Source organism: Cylas formicarius, unplaced genomic scaffold, assembly GCF_029955315.1.
Source record: "Cylas formicarius isolate icCylForm1 unplaced genomic scaffold, icCylForm1.1 PGA_scaffold_1__22_contigs__length_36826433, whole genome shotgun sequence".
In the NCBI taxonomy this organism is placed as follows: Eukaryota; Metazoa; Arthropoda; class Insecta; order Coleoptera; family Brentidae; genus Cylas; species Cylas formicarius.
The window spans coordinates 5,314,713-5,335,731 of record NW_026844264.1 but is presented as its reverse complement, the minus strand read 5'-3'; the positions used below and the strand labels follow the sequence as shown (position 1 = coordinate 5,335,731).

At 36.2% G+C, this 21,019-nt stretch overlaps 1 protein-coding gene across 9 annotated transcripts in view; it reads right to left on the bottom strand.

Annotated features, from left to right (window-relative positions):
• Nucleotides 1-21,019, bottom strand: part of LOC132696963 (basement membrane-specific heparan sulfate proteoglycan core protein) — a 571,468-nt gene that overhangs the window by 15,407 nt on the left and 535,042 nt on the right. For all 9 annotated transcript variants that reach the window (XM_060662152.1, XM_060662157.1, XM_060662158.1 and 6 more), the window contains 8 exons: nt 19,560-19,751; nt 16,235-16,495; nt 14,931-15,197; nt 9,666-9,806; nt 5,485-5,769; nt 5,270-5,427; nt 2,265-2,829; nt 1,988-2,209 (listed from right to left, as the gene is read on the bottom strand). In XM_060662152.1, coding sequence (XP_060518135.1) covers nt 1,988-2,209; nt 2,265-2,829; nt 5,270-5,427; nt 5,485-5,769; nt 9,666-9,806; nt 14,931-15,197; nt 16,235-16,495; nt 19,560-19,751 — 2,091 coding nt within the window. The remainder of the gene's footprint in view (nt 1-1,987; nt 2,210-2,264; nt 2,830-5,269; nt 5,428-5,484; nt 5,770-9,665; nt 9,807-14,930; nt 15,198-16,234; nt 16,496-19,559; nt 19,752-21,019) is intronic.

The following is a 21,019-nucleotide window of genomic DNA, read 5'->3' as shown; positions in this document are numbered from 1 at the left end:
GCTTTTAGTCTACCCCAAAGCTAATAACCCAGGACAGTACAGACTGGAGATCTGACAGGCAACAGAAACAAACTGCCCCTTCCTATTCAATGATTTGAATAAGTCTGGTATAAAAATTTCCTGCTTTCGTGAGAAAAGTGTGCTGAACATCCATAATGTTGCAGCCACATGCTTGCAAAAATTCAACTTCTTTTGAGTGTTAAATTGTTTTATTAATATTTAAGGTTAGGATAAAAATTTTGAGATGTGATATTCACTTGATCGTTGGGCTCTTGCTTGACTATCTAATGACGTAATAAATCATATCGTCGCATTTAATTCTTTTAAAAAATTCTTTGCCATTATATCAGAAAACGCTATCTGATGGCAGACTACTCAATCGCAATCATAGCAACTCTTAGCAGGTTTGATTGCCTAAGAAAAGCCGTTCCAAATTTATTAAAATCCATTTAGCCATTCGGGGTTATTGAAGATTTTGCCGAAGATCTAGCTGATGCCGTTTGCCACATTTGTTGCATAATATATTATTAAAATTCAAGATTTCAATTACGCCGTCTGGTAGCTATTTCAACAGCATACCTCGATACCTTTACTGTGTGTTTCAACGAATGGCCCATAGAAGACCAGAATATTCTTTGTATCATAAATTAATCACAAATTAATCAAGTTCTAAACTTAATACCTAAGAATACACAAGGTGATAAAAGTAATTTCATTTTGTCGCTTTTATTACTTACGTTCACAATTTTCAAAAAAAGTATAGGCACAAAAATTCGTATCTAGGGTTTTCGGGACTGAGAAATTAGATCATGTAATCAGTTTTGCGGCATCACCGGCGCACAATTTTTTATTTTATTTTATTTTTATTTACAATTTTATTTTTGACGGTATAAGTAAATTGATATGTATTGTTCAATACCTGTATTTTTAGATTTTTACCGCTCCTGCCAATTAAACTCGTGACTCATATGCCGTTTACCTTACTTATTGGATAATTTGCAGAAATTCAATTTGAGAACATGAATATGAATATGTAATAAAAAAAGAAAAAATAAAATTACTTTTATCACACTACTTAACACATCGAAATATTTTGATACAAAGAATATGCTAGTGTTCTGTGGCCCATTATTTTTGAAACACCCTGTATTAAAAATAGTTAAAACTTAAGACAACTATTCCCATGTTACAAAAATATAGAAAGAGTTCGCATATGATCTTTAAAGGTCTGAACATACAAGTACGTCGGCAAGTCGTTACTTATTGTATAAGGTTGCTTCAATTTCAAAATCCTTTCTGATTACTTGCTTTTTGTTATAGAATAACAATGACTGCCCATAATATGGTTTGGACACTAAGTTTCTTATTTTGCTCTTATTTTGGTTTATATTAATATATTATTGAGGGGCTTCAAAATTTATCCAGCAGGTCTCATATTTCACATTTTTCGATAAGAATTAATATTTTGTTTGTTGAAAACATTTTGTAACGTTCGAATCCTGCGAACGTTCAGTGTGTAGAGGTAAAATTTTGAAAATGACCACACTACTTATATTTTAATTTTAATATAAATTCAAACAAAGAGTCTTTTAGAAAAATTGCTGACTGATTTGGAATGTTAACTACTTATGCAAGCAGTTATGAATTTATCAAATACCGAACACTGAACTTATTTTATTGCTAGTTTAAAAGCTAATGGCAGATATGGATAGCTTAGTTTGAGATGAAACGTGATTAGAAGTATCATATCAATATAACGAAAGACACTTCAATTTGTGAATGCTAGACGTAGGAAAGGTTTCGAATCGAGAGCTGACGTCATGACCAATGAAACTTATTAATGTTGTTTCATTCTCCGGAGCATATTTTTAATGCGAGTTTTGATAACAGCGTGAATAAATTTATTTTCTTTTGTGGACTCCACTATTGAAATTCATTTTGTTCGGCTTTATCTCAAGGACAATTGAACAAAAAATATTATACTCACAAGGCGAACAAGCCTCTCCCTTAAGTTTGTTGCACGTGGGACCGCTGAACCCTGCAGGGCAAACGCACGTGTAACCTTCGGTCGTTAACGCCTCCTGACACGCTCCCTGGTTTAGGCACTTGTTCTCAGTGCACGTCTCGCAATTGGTGATGCCGGTCGTGTTGAGTGCCTCTTGCAGGATATCTTGGTGCGCGTAGCCTATCTTGAAACGGCTAACGCAACCTGTGACGTGATCAAGATAGTATCTGGGGCTTACTTAATAACATAGTCGTCTTACCGACGAGGCCTCTATCGATTTCCACGTCCGGCGAGATGTTGCCGTAGTCAGGCACGCCTCCCAAAAATAAGGGCTCACTCAAATCGAGCCCGAAGTATTTGCCCTCGTGCTCACCGATGTACGGACCTTTGCCGTCGACGAACATGATCACCCGTTTCTTGTTTCGGACCACTTTGACGGTATGCCAATCGCGTTCGACTATCGGCTCGTCCGCTTGAATGGTGGTGGTCGCGGTACCGTGGCCCAGATTAAATTTGAACTGGGGAATACCGTTTTCCAAGGCGAGCGATATGAAATCCGCCTCGCGTTCTCGCTCCCTGTTACCGTTGTAGAGGATCAAACCGTAGTCGTTCTCCGGCTTGAAGGAAATCTCGAAGCTGAAATGTAGGTACGCGTCCGGCAGGGTCGGCAGACTTATGTAACTGTTCGGTGCCTGGGTGAAATACGGTATGATGCCGGTGACGATGAGGATGATAGGCACGTCTAGGGTGCGTTTGTCGTTGGTTACCGAGCACACGTACGTTCCCGCGTCTATACTGCCGACGGAGTTCAAGACTATAGTTTTCTGCAAAAACACAAAAAAGGCCATGCAACCAAAAGTAAAACTTTAGTCAATTTGGGAGTCGATGTAACATATGTGGGAAACAAGTGGACCCAATTAAATTAGACAATAATAGGTCCAACACCATACACATAAAAGGGGGCAACATGGGTGTGCGCTATCTCCGTTCCTATTCAACAAATTTTCCAAGTGGCTTTCGAAGACGTGGAAATGGAATTCAAAGGTAACGATTAACGATCACTATGCTCCAAATTCGAAGCGAAGACTATTGGGAATTTGGAAGGTGTAAGAGATATGAAATCGGTTAAATCGAAAAAATTCCCGATGCCGGAGGTATACGGGAAATCCGAAAATTAGTAATTAAAAAAAATCCTGCCTTTAATTAATTAAAAAAACACACTATTTCATTGCAAATTGTTCTCCCCTACAAGTTGGCATTATTAAGTTTAAAAAAAAAATTTCAACCGCAGACCTGCATTTTTTATTTAACATTTCGAAAGAGCTTGTCACTCTGAAAAAATACATATATCCCGCTGAAACTAAATTATATCGTCCTAAAATTGACAATATAGCCAATTTTACACAAAAAATAAGGTGCCTATGAAACAAACATTTTATGTCCTAACATAGTTGTTAATTATTAAAATCTCAGTTACTTTTTACTGTTGTATGTATTTATGTATTATAAATTTTCCAGTTTTCGAATGTGGAAAAACGTGATGTATTACGCATTTATTACAATTTACTTAAAAATTCGAGAATTGCTAGAGAATTAGCCCAGCGGGTACAACTACATCCAAATTTGTTTGCCCAATTGGACACAAATTTGTTGGAATTCGGCAGTTTTAGGAAATCGAGAAGTGAGTATGAACTTTTTTATTTAAAATTTCCAAGAATCTGAAACTAGACTTTTTACACTTTTTCTATGCATATTTTTTCATCTATTTTACTGTAAAAATAAAAGCCTGAAAGGATTTTACTATAACTTCAAAGCGTCAAAAAGGAAGAACAAATTTCGAATTTTCCGTTCCACTGTACTGACTCAGTTATCCGCGGTACTGACATAAAATAAAACTATTTCATCAACTCCATCTTTGTAAATAACACCCAGATGACGTACTTTCAACATGATACTCTATCTATATATAGACGGTTTGTTTTTTGGCCACTTTACTTTTTGTGAAAATTTGTCTTTTTCGTCAATTTTGAGGAGTTACTGTTTAGTAAATCATTAAGTGCGATATTGAATAACAAGCTGATTAAAAATATAAAAAAATACAGATCTGTATTTTCAAAAACAAAGTTGATAATGGGCACACAAAACCGAAAAGTACTACGTTAAACTTAATAACATCAATTTGTGCGAGAGAAAGAGTTGCAATGGCAAAGTGTCATTCGTTTCCAATTTTTTTTAAAGTCAAACGTAATTTATGATTTTCGTATATTTTTCCGGATATCACCAAAACTAATCAGAATTTTTTCGTATCTTTTACGGTTTCCAATATGCCAATAGTCCTTGTCGAATTTATACAAAAAAAAAAACAAAATTTATGATATATTAATCAGCAAAACTAACCACAACTATGATTAATGGAAAGCCAGCTACTGTAAAATCTGCTAAAGCCACACCGAACTTGGAAAGGTCTTCACAAAAGTTCAGTGCAACGCAGAAGAAACGTTGAAGATGTGAGGTTTGGTAGTGTGGAAATATAAATGGTAATCGTTGATAGACCAAATAACCTACAATAACTGGTCAGTAAGGAAGGAAAGCATGTAGCCTTAAATGTAAATACTAAATGTCTGTAGACTCCGCCTTAACATTCTACTAAATGCGTAAAAAAAGAGTAAGTACTTGAAAAATTCAAATTCTTGGGCACCTGGCACGTCGAAGATTGTACATCGAACAAAAAGCATTCTTGAGTTTCCGCTGCTTACCTGCTCCAACTTTGATCGTAACTTAAGACTAAAAATCCTAAAGTGTTACGTTTGGTCGGTACTTATCTACAATATGAGAGGGGGAAGTTAGAAAACGATTGCGATTAATAACTATGCTAGATCGGTTTGAACTAATTAGGAACAGGAAAACCAGAAAGGAATGGATAGGAAGAAAATGTTTTGGTTGCGAAACATCACGCAGTGGAAAGGGTTAGGCGTTTTAGACACCGCTAGGAAGAGAGATCCAATGGAAAATATTATCACAAACATCTGTGCATTGTAAGAAGTATAATATAATCCCTGGCCTTGTGCAAGACAGCTTATGAGATTGTAAGGTACTCCGTTGTGTGTATGGCCAAAGTTAGACCGAGAAATAAGTCCTGTTCATTACAGATCCCTAAGAATATTAGAAATACAATTGATTAGACAAAATTATTTTGATTCTGTAGGACAGTCTCTCTTATGTGAAGTACTTAAGCATATTCATTTTTCTTCAAAATCGACTCACGCTGCGCTCGTCGACGTAACTGGGAAGGGTTCCGCCTTGCTTGCTCCATAGATAAGTGACGGGCTGCTCTAGGTCGGAGTTGCAGTCTAGTACTACCGTGTCTTGCCTCTTCACGCGTTTCACCTCCACGGGCGCGTCGTCGTTCACCTCTTCCTCGTCTGAAAAATTATTGTTGTCTTCGGTATCTATTCCTGTAGGATCCGCAACCTCCTTACCTCTGACATACAAGTTGTAATCCTTGTGATATATTCCCTGACGTCCCGTCGCCTCGCACCTATAGACGCCCGCGTTGTCAACTCGCGCGTTGTATATCATCAACCGTCCGGCATTGTTCCTCACGTTGTCCGCTAACCATCCTCCCAGCTTCGACCACGTGGGTATCACACCCGGTTCGTTGGACTGACAGTACAGGTCGACGTTCTCGCCCGCTGAGTATTCCCTTTCCGCCGGGCTGATGTGGAGGGCCGGGTTTGGAGAAGGTAAGGATTTGACTGACGGACCTACAAAAGGATCGACATACACATGTATCCTTTACGATTGACGGTTATAGTTTAAGCATTGACTAAACTGGCTTACGACGTGGCAAATTTTTAGCATTGAAATGGAAATCTAGGTTTATTTAATCTATGGCATAGAGAAACTTGGATACGTGTTTTGAGAATGCATTGGATTGCCTTTCGATCTTGAAGTTGGGCGAGTTGCCATTTGATTTAATAACCCTTCAGGGTGTCGTAGCCGTAGAAAAAGTCGACAAGAAGTTAGTCAGATTTATTTATTGAACGAATACTGCTGTCGGGTGTCATACTTTTTTTTCGGGTGCAAATTCTACTTTGACTAGGGGTGTCGGGACAAGCGTGATACAGAATATTATAATTAAAAAAAAAATTCTACGAAAAACTAGCATCAAACAACGTGAATTAAAATGAAAAACACGTCCAAATTAGTTGTTAAAATTGATTACTACATGATTTAGCTATTCATTCCAATGAGCCTTATACCCATTGAAAATTTGCTGCAATACTTTTCATGTTTTCACAAATAACTATTATGCAGTTTAGAATTGATTACATCACTTGGCAGAGGAAAACCCTATTGAAAAAAGATGACTGTTTGCCAGTTCATACACCCCATTTGAGATGTATGATATTTTTTTATTTCTTACTAAGAAATAAATCTTGACGTACCCCGACTCCAGTGCCGAAAGAAAAAAGTTATTTCCCACCCGAAAAAAAAATTGTCTCTATGAATTCTAGCCAACAAACATCTAAAGTAGTTTCAACGAAAATGAAGAAAACCCGTTTTTTCTTATGTTTCCAAGACCCTGTATATAAAAAATAAAGCCATTGCCGATCTACATTAATATATATATATTTTTTAAATCATCCATACATGTTTAAACCGCATCCTGTCACCATTTTCATGCAATGTAATGGAATTGTTTGAATTACTTAAATATAATAGTCATTGAGATCTTGGCGTGGCCACCAGAGATCTAGACTAGTTTGGGATATTCTAAAATGATTAGTTCGGCGTCAAGTACTGTGTTACTTTTGTCTGTTCTCCTTAAATCACCAAAATTTTGATACGGTTATCTTTGAACGCGGAATAATTATCGCGCTAATTAGCTGTAGGAAGCTGAGTTTTGTCACAGATCTAAAATCCTCAGTGAGGTGATACTCTCTGGGCCTCCAGGGTCTGATTCTTTTAAATCGTTATTCTTCTTCTTTTTCCTGCAGCACTGATGGGCAGAGACCAATTTTATGTTGGTGGATTGACAGCAGTTTTTTTGAAGTTGTGGTTGGATTGCCCAAAAATTCCTTAGCTATCGACAACTAGGTGGCGCATAGCATATGACAACATTTAATTATTCCACTCTCAAAGATAACGGTAAAACATAACATATGCCAGTGCTTGTTTCTCTAGGAATGGGGAAATATTTCTCAAGAAATTATCCAAAGCTTAATAACAAGCTTACCCTGAATCAGTTATAAGAGCTTGAGAAAATACTACATTTAGTGCAGTTTATTTATTTTTGTAAATTAGAAATTGGCTTTGTAAAACAGATTTTTAAAATTGTTAGGTGCACCTGTCGCTAAATTTTGTGTATTCAAAAATTAAAAGTTTTCATCATTTATCTATAACCGGAAAGACAGTAGCGGGGCACTGCTAATAATCAAGCTGAATAACAATGGGATACATCTGTAAACATCTCAGGTGCCTCTGTAACAACTATCATTTATTGTCAATTACTTCAAGCTTTCGTTCAAGTTTGAAGGCTTCATCAGGAAGACTAAAAATGATATTCTATTGCATTCTATTACAAAAGGAACAAATTACTAAAATTGTTTTACACAATAAACAAAAACATTAAAGCACACATGCTTCAAATACACTAGGTGTGGAAAATACTCAATAATAATCTTGAATATAAATAAATATATGTAAGAACAAAATTTGTGATACTTATAGAATATGCAATTTAAACTCTAAATGAAGGAAAATCACTTAATATATCGCTTCACTGGCATTTCCTTGTTGGTAACATAAACAACATAATAATAACAATAATAAGTTAAAGTTTGCATGACATGGACAATAAACACTTATGGTAAATAATACTACTCCAGTCACTTAAAACATGTACGCTTAAAACAAATAAACGTTAACTGAAATAAAAACACAATTATGTCAAATTACAGTTTATAAAATTTCTTAGCCCCTTAATTTTAGATTGTTTGAAGATTTCAATATATTTAGAGCAAATTACAACCCGAACATCCTTCGTTTTACTCAAAACCGAAGGACCACATTTAAAAAAATCTAACCTGATCTACAGCCCACCCTGCTAGTGTGGTCGCATATAATACAAAAGTCAGACATCTCATCTCACCCACTGGGAATAAGATTAACAATGTTCCATTAATTTAAAATTGCCACCTTTTGAACATGGTTTTACTATTTGTAGCGTTGTTGTCACTTTCACTGTGACAAGTTTCCACTACAAAACTGGGTCGCATTTTTGAAAAGCCGCTGCCGAAACTCTTTAATTATTATGGCCAATCCACGATATCATTCTGGACTTAGTGATAAGAGGAGAAGAAGTTATCAAGTGGTGGCGCAGTAAGCGGATTAATTACCCAAATATAAAGTACAAAACAAATTAGCCGTCTGCTACGTGCGAAATAATTGCTAAAATCGTTCATCAAGTTTAAAGATCGCATGCTTACCATTGTATATTTAATGGCATAGAATTGGTGTGGACTCAGTGCAAAATATATTTTAATAAAAATATTGTTAGTGATGCAAGGCACGATGATAATGCAGTAGTATCTGTTTGGAATGCACCACCAGGCAGTTACCAAAGAAAATTGGATCAGTTGCATAACACATACAGAAAATATAATAAAAGAATACTGGGAAAAAGATAATACACTTGATATAACGGTATCACCACTTCTTATTAATGTAGACGAAGAATGAGTTTCTGGTAGTAGCAGTTCCAATTTTGGCTCTGATGATATATATTTTTTGAAATTTCCGATTTTTTTGGTTTTAATTTTTATTGCATGGACTAAATGTTGGGACAATAGCATATTTAAAAATTTTTTATAATTTTTTCATGTAGATTCACCTGCATATCATTGAGGAACACCCTGATCTATTAATATATAGAAAATGCTTGAATCCATCTCTGAGTACGGGCGTTCTAGCTAAATTAATAAATGCCAAGTACAACTGATTCTGTTTCTCTTACTCTCAAGTAAATATGATCATGATCGTTAGTGACTGCTGTCTTGCATTGGTCAGAAGATACACATTTAAGGCGGAATAATATCTGTTGAACTATAAGTGGAACAATCTATTTTATTGCCGATTATACCATCACAAATCATACAGAGCTCACATCTTTCATTGCTTTCTCTAACTTCATAAGCCAATAAAGGGGTAATCCGTTGTTCTCCAGCTTGCTTATTTATTTATAGAGTGGCAAAACGACTTCATTACAAAAATTACAGTGGTGTGTTGATTTCGATATTACCCAAGTACCCAAGTATCCAAATTTCCTATAACGATACAGCCGTAGAAGATTTAGTTTCCTAGAATCTACAAAACATAAAAATAAATAGGAAACGGAACGACACAACATTAGTAATACGGACACAGAAAGCACAACATCTAAATAAAGACTGAGAAAGAACACGATGGGACGCGCAACAGTAATGGCGTCCAAGCATTGTGTTCTTCGCTAGACGATTACGACTACAGCGCCATCCCGGACAAAACCGAAGAAACGACGACACTGCTAAGGTGGAGAGAGGCAAGAGGGAAAGATCTACGCAGTTTTTGCGTGTGTATAGGTGTGTGTTTTTTTTCTCTAGAGAGTAGTGTCACAAACCCCGTCGCGTCCAATCAGCGCAGCCCGATATCTCGTCGGAATTATCCTCGCAGTCGTTCGATCCGTCGCAGACCAACCCCGGCGAGATACATTTACCATTGCCGCAACGCCACCAACCACTACGACAGCCCGGCTGTTGCACTGATCGATCATGCAAATGACAGGGATGCAATATATATATATATTATATTAAAACGATCGTGGCGGCGGGACTACGTGTCACATAGAATTTGATTTATCCATATTAAAACGCAGCGATCGAACAGGAAGTTCCACTATTTATCAAAATTTATAAAAAATCAATAGATTTTCACAGCCTAGTTAAGAATTAACCACCGTTTAATCATTTTAAACTAATTTCAAATTAAAAATACATAAATTGAAGCACTCTCGCGAGGTTAGTCCCTAGTGACGTCATCGTTCCGTACTTGACCATACTAATAAATCAATGCTTCCTGGATAAAATTAAAGTTAGCAAGGTATAGTCCAGCACGCGATAAATGGTAAGGACATATTGGTTATGTATGGACAACTTGTGCCTGCAGAGTTCATACTAGTCAACATACCGGCTGCAGTAAATTAAGTGTTCATCATTGGCAACCTTGTTATGGGTAGGGGTGCAGATTCGGTTAAATTAGCAAACTAGTAGCATTTTTCCACTGATTACGAACCCTGCATATTGTTTACACTTCTTCGTGCCTATCCGTTCCGGATGTTGGCGATTAGCATGGCTATTTTTACTTTGTTGATGGCGATTCGGAAAAGTTCTGCTGAAGATTTGTTAAACCACGTTCTAAGGTTTGCTAACCAAGATATTGTCCTTCGACCCGGTGCTCTCTTGCTGTTAATTTTGCTTTGGAGGATTTGTTGTAATAACCCATATTGACCTGAGTTCCTCATTATGTGACCGAGCTACTGAAGTTTCCGACATTTTACGGAATCAAGCAGTCCTGTTTTTTTATTCATACGTTGCAATAATTGCAATATATTGGTTATTTTTGTGTCCAATATATTTTCAATATTGTCCTGTACAGCCACAGTTCGAATACTATCAGTCTCTTGGTGGTTTCCTTAATGAGTATCCAAGTTTCTACGCCATACAGAAGCACCGAGAAGACGTAGCAACGCAAGTTTCATGTGTAAGGACAGATTACGACTCTTAAAAAGCGGGCCTTCTCGATGCGACATCGTATTACTTGAGAGTTGTGCCAGTTCTCGTTTATGGTTGTCCCCAAGTATGTGTACTGCTTTACTCTAACGTTCGTAAATCAACAACAGAACATAAAAGGTCATGTGCAATATTAACCTAAAATTGAAAATAACGGAAGTATCAGCATATTTTTCCTTTGGACTATATGACTCTGAGTGGTTGCGAAATAACACTCCATTTTTCTTTTATTGTTTTATTATACATAAGAAATAATAACAACCAATTTCCACATCTTTTTTCCTCATTTTTAAAGATTCGATAAAGGTGCAGAAAAAATTGCTCAAAAAAGGCTTGTTAGATCGATTGTTATCAATTGTTTCAATTAATTTTACTGTATCACTTATTCAAAAATGGTTTTTGCGCACGCAGAAAAGTTCGACAATCCTCTGTAGCGGCAAGAGAACGATAAATAAACCTATATCCATATCCACATGAACAACTTTTTTTGCGCCTTAACCGAATCTTTAGAAATAATAAAACCGTTTGTACAAAAAGTTTACGAGAAAATGCTATTATAAGTGAAGACGTGGAAATCGGTATTCTGGGATATTTTGAAGCATTGTGACAGTTCTATTCGAGTCAAAGATTCTAACTTATTCTTTAATACCGACCAGAGGATGCAGAGAGAAGACTTTTTTTGTAATTGACATGTTAATTTTTGCCGCCAAAACAAATAATTCTCGGTATATTTTGAAGAATGACTAATCAAATTTTCAAATTGTGGAATTTATAATCCAAATATCATCATCATCGGTCAAGAGAAAATTTATTGCTAGTACATCTCCGAGTTTCACAAGTTCGTTTCAGCTTTAACGTCTGGTTCTCGTATTCTTGATCTTCTTGATTGTTACTGAAATTCCAGCTGGAGTGTCCAGCTGAGCTCGACGTCATAAGTAGGCACATTATCTATTTCCAACAGGAGAGCGCACCAGCTCATAACGTCCGAGGTACATATCAATTTTTTTATAACCATTTTCAACAACAGATGGATTGCTTCAAATAGACCTATTCCTTGGCGTCCTAGGTTCCCACTTCATTTATAATTGTTTGAAGGACGAACTTTATAAGGAAAGATACCAATACATTGACGTTTTAAAGCAATGTTTCCCACCCTCAAATAAAACAGTAATAGGAAAAAAGAGTTTTATTTCGCTACCACTCATAGCCATCTAGTCCAAAACAGAATTGTGCTGATAATTTTAGCCTAATATTGTATATGGCCTTTTTTGTTCTGGTGGTAATTTACGATCCCTACATTCAATTGTTTTTCTGATTTCGCCATAAAAATCAATGAAAAAATGCCACTAGTTTGCTAATTTAATGGACTTTGTATCTCTATTCATAACAAAGTTTCCAATGATGAACACTCAATTTAGATCAGCCTTTATATACTTTTTGTCGTGCTTTTTTTAAACCCCCTATACAATAACATTTACCAAAGAAAAAATATCGGAAATACTTTTTTACAATCACATTAATAAACCCTTAATAAACGGAGGGTTTATCAGGACATGGAGGAATTTAGGTTTGTAAGGAACCAAAAACAAAGTGACATTTGAATAAGTGCTGCAAGAGAATCGTTATCCAACTATATAAAGATAAAATTTATGTGACATATTCTTATTTTTATCATTATTTCTATTACCGAGCAATTGCACTATGCACTAAACGCAAAAACCATTAATTATATCCTTGGATAATAGATAGATTCAAACCATTCTAAAGACTAATTAATTTAGTGTGTATATATGCCCCTATTATTACTACCTTGAGCGATTTACTGTCTTGGCTCAAAAATGATTACGAGAAGATAAAAACGTTAAAAGGCATATAAAAGGAGTATTACAGCCATGATCATTTATCGTGTGTTGGAATATACTACCTGCTCGCAGAAAAGGTTACACCTATGTACCCGATAATTTTAGAACCGTTTAATTATTTCCACTTTCGGTAAAGTTATCGAATTCACTGCAAAAAAATCTTGTCAGCATATTTGGAAAATTACAGTCTGCGATCGAATGGAAATACAGTTTGAGATGAGAAAAATCGACAATTAAGGTAGTTAAGGAGAGCGTGGTTGAGGGCGCGGAGGAGGCATATTTGAATGAAGCGGGTTTTTGTGACCATTGTAAACAAATCGCGTCACATTACTCTCCTTGAAATTCATGACAACATTCAAGTCAGCTGACTTAGTTGTTTTCCGCAGGTACAGCTTTTACTACCTTTATTAAAAATTCCCTAAATACTTTACTTTATAATAAACTCAAGTCAGAAACAAAAAGTCTAACAAACCAAACCAAATTTTAGTATATTGTTAAGAAAACTCTGATTGATAACAGTTCACAAATAAACACTTGGCTAATGCTGCAGCTCGAATCAAGACAGACGTAGTTTCATATGTAGTCAATTATCAACCAGATAAGAGTATACTGTTCAATTCTCAACCTGCAGAAATCTTGCCGAACATTTTCATTGTAATGCCAAAGGAAGATTGATTATTAGATTTAACAGTGTGGAAATATAGATATCGCTGATCGCCAACACGAGCTAACCACTGGTCAATAAGGTGGGAGAACAAAGGATATTAGTTTCCTCAATTGTTAATACTTTCTTCTTCTTTTTCTTTGGAACTCTTTCTATCTATAGTCACACGTCTAATGCGTGTTTCCCCTCTATGTCTTCTTCCTGGAGACTCCCATTCCGATATTCGTTTTGGCGACCTGTGTTCTGGAATTTCTGTAGGTGGCCATACTACTGCAGTACAAAATTTGCAGTTCTTATTTTCTTTCTTATTCTTGTTGTCACTGGGCAAACTTCTGCCGTATATAAGGTGATATTTTGTGCTATTCTTTGAAAGAATCTTTTTTGTATTCTTTATTCGGAGCGTCGTTCCATAGCAATCCATGAAGGGGTTTTTGTGACTTGCTTTCCTCGTGCTTTTAACTTTAAACACAATACGTGCATTTAGCGGAAGACATAATTCTATTATCAGAACGTCTAAGGGATTTGTTACAAGAACTCCAAAAACTGTATTCTGTGGTATTGAACTTCTTCAAAACCAAATATTATGGGCTCTGTTTTGAAATATCCTTTTTGTTTTTTTCGTTTTTCCATGGCGTGAAGGGCTTTTGTGGCTTGCTATATTCGAGCTACTTTTGTCTTTATATCTCTTACACCGATATCTCAAGAAAAGTATATTTTTGGGATTTGTGACCATAGCTTTTCGTAGTTCTGGTTAGTTTTTTGTATGTCGATGTTTTTGTTTTTTCTTATCTATGACCTGTCTCAGACAAGATCTACTTCCCCAGAATTGTGATTAAGTTGTTCTATTTTGACATTTATTTTTGTGGTTAAGGGCCTTGCGATTGACAGGACGACGCAAGTTTCCCTGTAATTGTAGATCGAATAAAATTTTGAAATTTTTGGTTATTTTCAGAACCCTGAATAACTTTGTAGCTTCCATCTTAATATTGCAGAAGAAGCAATAGTGGAAGCAAGACTGCTATTAACAAAGATTTTTGACTTCTTCGAACTTTTAACGCGTATCAACAAATAACTGTTTAAACTAATCTAGGAGATGAAAATAGCGTATCTGGCGTATATCATGAGACCTCCTGCTCGAGAGAATAATCAAAGGGAGAGGGATCGGAAGAAAGAAAATGTTATCGCGAAATATTGGTTTTGTGACTTTTGGAAAATGAGAAAATGACTTACATTAAACATCTCCTCTTACAAATATGAAAATGTGCGGCTGCTAGTTTGCCTTACGGTTTCCATATGAGCGTTAACGTCATGATCAATGAGAGAGTTTTTAGCGAATTTTAACGGATTAGCTAAAATTAACCGAAACCTTTGTTTATTATTCGGAACATTTTGAATACCATTTCTGATCCTTTTATAACGTGAAGCAATTTATCCTTTTTATGAACATCTCTATTCCATGTGACACGCGTCCCCAGAGCCGGTTAAGTGCGGATCAATAATGTGCTTAAACTAATACTTGGTGCTACGATCTCCGACAATTAAGGCTACTATTAGGCATATGGATCGCCTACCTTGCACTTGCAGATCGAAATAGTCGGAAACGGTACCATCCGGGGTTCGGATCTCGCAATGATATCGACCTTCGTCCTCTTTCTTGATATTGTAGATGGTTAGGTTTCCGCCGCTTATCCTAGAGCCGCGTGGCAGCTCGTTGTTCTCACGGATCCACTCGATGTTGTTTTGTTGTTCAGGCTTGCCGGCCCTACAACGCATCGATACCGTTGAACCGGGTGCGGCGCTTGCGAAACGATTCTCTGCCTGGATAGTCGGTCTCTGATCTGAAAAGTCAATAGCGCTCTTTAATGGTTATTAATAATTGTTCCCAATAAAAAATTCTTTAAGTAATGATGATGTGGATTCATAAAGGAAGTACGAATGACAGCTACCACAAAGATAAACACCAAAATCAAACTTAGAATGAACAATGGCAATTTAGATGTAGACCGTGGTGGGCCTTAAAGATACAGCCTCATTGACAGTAACGGACGAATACATTCGAATAATATTACTTCACAAATAAGGATATACAGACGAACTAGAAAATTATAGATCGATAAGCATGCACAGCAATCTATAAATATTCTTCAATACACGAAAACAAACTAAATTTCGACCAACCGATATAGCAGGCAGCATTTAGGACCAACGACCATCTACTGAGCTTTAAAACTGTAATTGAGAAATCTATCGAATGTAATAGACCCCTCGATCGTGCCTTTCTCGATTGTGATCAAGTTTTTGATACAGTTGAACCAATTTCCGATGCACTAGCCTGATCTTTAAGACAAACATCAATAAAACGGAAAGTTTTAAATCATTATATGCTGGCGATTTTGACTTACGGTACGGAAACTCCGACTCTTACAACATCAGAGAACATTCACAGAAAAATAAAAACATCTATGCTCGGAGTCTCGTCTCGTGATAACATGCGAAATGGGTACTTGCGAAGTCATAGCACACATGGAATTGGGCTGGTCATGTTCTCCGATTGACAACAGGAAGATGAACAACATCAAAAATGAATGACAATTTGATGCAGAGCGTTAAGGATAAGGGAGGGGGAACGCCCGTGTCTAACAGTGAATGTAAAGGGTTTATTGATGGGTTGATGGATTTTATGGATGCTACTGGACTTAATACCCATTGTCAAATTTCAAAAAAATCAAGTGAATATTTCTTTAGACGTTAATAAAAAAATTTCAACCCCATATCCTCAAACCACTGCATTGAAGGAAACATGTTTATACAAATTTTATTTTAACACTCTGTGTTGGATAGGGTAACTGCTAGAGGGCGCCGTTACGATACTTACGGGCTACGATTACTTCGGCGACGGAATCGGCCTCGCCCGCCGAGTTTCGGGCGGTGCATCTGTACATTCCGGCGTCGCTCATATCGATATTGTTGAAACGGATGTAACCATCGTGACGGTACACGCTGGCCGGTATAGTACGGTTCACGGCGTTCCACTCGATCTGGATGGGTTGGTCGCCGGTCGCGGAACAATCTATATAAGCGTCTTGTCCCGGTTCGACCACCTGCCTCGACGGGTTCAGCATTATGCGAGGAGGTGCTGCGGGTTATAATAAAGATGTTATATAGATATAAATAAGACTTATAGTGCAAGAAAATGATGATGAACAGCTTAGTAGTATTGTAGAATCGATATTATTAGTTAAAGGGTTCCTCCTACATCGGTTGCTGACCAAACGACCTTGCTGACATTTCGCCAGTCCCGAGTCAGGTTAAGATTATTTGGTTGTTTAGAAATTACCATGGATTTTCGATTTTTTTTTGTTTGGTTAGTTTTTCTTTAGCTAGAATTTGCTGGCATTTTTCATCATCTCTCTCCAACGTTTTGTCCTTGATGGATCTAAGTATGTATGTATGTCTCCTGTAAATTGAATGAGCTAATGTTAGGTCTGATTGTCTATTAAAAAGCTTAAATAAATGTATTTGCGATAATTGGTGATAATAATTTATATATTGTTTGTTCATAAATTTGACATTTACACGATAAAAGTATTTAAAAGAATCAATTAAGATGAGAATATTTGATTCCAAATAATCAGATTTGAAGAGTTTCAAAAATAGGAACTTTAGTAAAGAGATACAGGTCGAAAAATATCAACTAGGCAAAAAGAATATGAAAAAGCCTTGAGACTACGACTAATAAACTTATCAGCATTTTCCCAACATGATGATGCAACTAGACGTGAAATCTAATACCACCAAATTAATTTTATGCATGTACTCAATTCTCATACCAAAGAAAAATTTCATAGAAATATCTAAATAACCAAACAATATTAACCCCGATTCATGGCTTTTTTATATAAGCAGATTGCAGATTATAGTGTACATTGAATACCAGTTTCAGTTAATCCCTGAAGAACCAAACAGGATGATTAGCAAAACTTCAGCAAGTTCGATTGATTAACAACCGACCAGAAGATTTGTAAATAGTATTATTATTAGTGGACTAAACCGTGTTTAATAGAATCCAGTTTAAAAAAGTAACTTACGATTTTATGCGTTGCTCTGCGTTACAGTTCGGGGTTTAACATAACAAAAATTTTCTTGGACTTGGACTTACATATAAAAATAGGCGGTTTATAAATAGAAAAAAAAGATTTTCGTCAGTCTTTTCAATTCCATTTTAATTGTTATCCTGCATCTTGAATTCTTAGTAATCGAAATTACTAACTACATTTGTTTAACGCACCATTGTTTACAGGGTAATATCGTAAAATTTCAAATGTTAAATATCTCAGAAACGATGAAATTTGGGTATAGGTTATTGCAATAAGTCTGGACGCAAAAAACAATAATATATAGGGGTCCAATTAGAATAAGAAAGTTGATATTTCCAATTTTTCAATTTTTTTCCGGTGCCCAATAAAGGACCACACAATGTGACAGAAATTCCCACCAATAAGAAATGATAAAACTGCAACCATTTAAGTTTTATTGATGCAACACCCTAGAGGATATCAAAATAAAGTGGGGTAAAAACTTGATCAACCTTAAACATAAGCATTCCACAACACCACTAAGCGATGCAATGTCTTAACTTCGAAATTAAAATGGCGGTTGCGACGCTGCGTAACAAAATCCCTCAATATCTCAAAAGTTAGAAATTTTGCGCGACGTCGTAGTGAAGTGATGAAAAAAAGGACCGATGAAAACATACAGTACCTCTATGTGCACATAATATGTCTTCCTCGGCTGATTGAAAAAAAATAGAAAAAGGTAACGTTAGTACGCATCTCTATCCGAATCAAACTTGCGCGCGTCTAATTTTATGCGGGTGAGGGTCAACCTGCGTTTCCAATCACTCCAAATGGGTGGGACACTAGAATATGCTAGAATAAGACTTAACTGTCATAAGAAAGGCCCCTGACCCTCCATTATTTGTTATCTTTAGATCGTTTTACGAGTATATGAATGTGAAATTTATATAATACTAATATTTTTATCTCTATCTTCATACAATTGCACATGGTGTGTATTTAATTTTTAAAAAACGGTTTGAAAAGGAAACAGTTAAAGTTTACTAGAACATTACTGAAACTTTTATATAGAAAATAAAAAAATCCGGCAATAATTTATAGTTTTCACACAGTCACTCGGAGCATTGCCACAGAAAGTAAAAGAAAATGGTCTATTCGCTAGCAGTCGCGAAATATTGTGGCGATTTCTCCACGGACTAAAATTTAAAAATATTGACAAGCATAGTTGCATTAATGAGATCCAACGATTGATGCAATGGAAACAAAAACATTTAACGTCAATGCATCAATTTCGCGTAGGAAAACGAAAAATGTAATTATTTAAACGAGAATTGGTTGATTTTGGTTCTGTGATGGACAGACTCTGGAGACACAGATGAACGTAGCAATAAAGGAAGTCAAAAATAGCGCTTGTCACACAAGCTTTAAGGCGACTGGCTCAAGGTAATGGTATATAAGTGCAATGACGTTGGATTATGACGTTTATGATTTTAAGCCTAGTCTATCTAGTAAATCTAATTACATTTTCCGTTAAATATACCAAAGAAAAAACAAGTGACACCCTTATCAACCGCGAATTGACGAATTAGCCATCTGTCAGATCGCCCCGCTAGAGTGAGCTACACACTATCAGTATAATGCAACACGCGGCTGCTGGTCAAAGATAGGAACTTATTGAAGTTATTTCATATTTGTTTTTACGACTTAATTTTCTTATAATGTTTAATAAAAAGTGATGACTCCTAATATTATGTGGGTAATACCAAACTTTAATTGTGTTTACATAACGATCATTTTTACGAGGGCGCTTTTGGTATACCATTTTAAGTGTTGGCAAATTGATAACAATAGGGGAAACCCATAATTTGATCCAAACCAGAGTGGTACTACCTGCACCAGATAAAAAAAGAGAATGTTGGAATGAAATCAACGTCAATCACTGAAACCGGCTGAAGTGTTCGTTGAGTCACTCTGTGCCTGTGATACCTAAGTTTTTACAGATCCACAGATTTCTCAAGTACACTGTAACTAGTTGGTCAAAAACATCATTAATAGTTTTTGGGTTATACTAGATTAGAAACGCAGATTGAATCGAAATCACCGCGTGCGGAGCACACTACTTACACAACACTCGAAGCCGGCTTCGGACCCTGAACACCACCTGGCGGTCGCGAGTCGAATAACTGACGCACTCGTAATCCCCGGCTGCAGAAGGTTGCACGTTGTCGATATACAACACGCCTTCGCGAATATACGCCCCTGGCGGCAGGGTGGCGTTATTCGCTCTAATCCAGTCCGTGTAGGTTTCCACGTCCGCTGAAAATTGTTGAATAAACAATTATAGTCGTCTCAGAATTATAATAGAGTATTATAACTTTTCTCAGTGCAATTTAATGCATTCAGCTAACTAACTAACAACATCTAACATTTTTCGCAGCTAAAGGTAACGAATATTATAAGGGGTTTGTAAGAAATCTCAGCTCTACGCAGTTGTAGTGGTAGTTTTCGACTTTTTTTGTCTTGAGGTTTCTTAAAGTCGTAGATGAACATAGCACAGACCATCATTCATTGTGGAAGAGTAAGAAACCACATTTTGAAAAAAAATTTTGATAATACCCTCCACACAGCTTGTTTTAATTCATTTCTACGCTCCGTTGCTTTTAGAAGGAGGCCGCAATGTTTTTAATGTCGTGAAGTCTAAGAAATATGAACAAAGCACCAGGCGATAAATCATCGAAAACTATAGAAAATTAAAAGAAATAGACTAAAATTTCATCAAGATATATAGGTCTGCCCTGCCAGGTTGTCAAAAGATACTTGTGTGTAACAACCTATTATCTGCGTGGATTATTTTAACCTGGTCAAAGGTTAGGGAGCTGATTAATAGCCGCCGTTCTTTCCTATCAGATTCCGGCAATAAATTTGTGTTCCGAATCAACTTATTTCCATTTTTAACTCTTTTACCGGGCCAGAGTGGCAATAAATAAAGAACTGAAAACTGTAGTTAGTATTCCAAAATCGCCTTGGGTATTATTGCAAGACACATGGTTAAGTTTTATAAAAGTTCCCAAAGGATTTAATATTAGAGTCTGCCTGTAATTTTATGGAACCTAATAAATATTAAGAGATTGTCGAATTTTCTTTGCCTTTATTTTTTTTTAGGCAGGCAGATGTATCACTACTCATTATCACGTGCAGACTGAGTCAGATTTCTATGAACCGCCGGATTTTTCCTTGGTGAAACAATTGATTGCATGCAAATATTTTAATTTCAATTTCAAGATTCAAAATGACAAACTAATTTACATAGGTGTAATTCTAAATATTTAGGGGACAGGCCTAGTGCCAGAATTGTTGTTAACATTCTTCTTGGTCTAATAAACCTCGTTCGTGTTAGGTATAATGTTAATGTAAGCGCAATTCCTGCTGTTATAAAACTAATTTCTGTAACACTATTTACAAAACATCTGGATTAGTCCTGTGTCGGTTGTTGTTGGGTCGAACTTGTTGACCTTTCATCCTTCATCCTGTTCGCTTCTTCAGAGCTAAAGTGATTGGCGAAACGTCAGAAACTTCGACTAAAC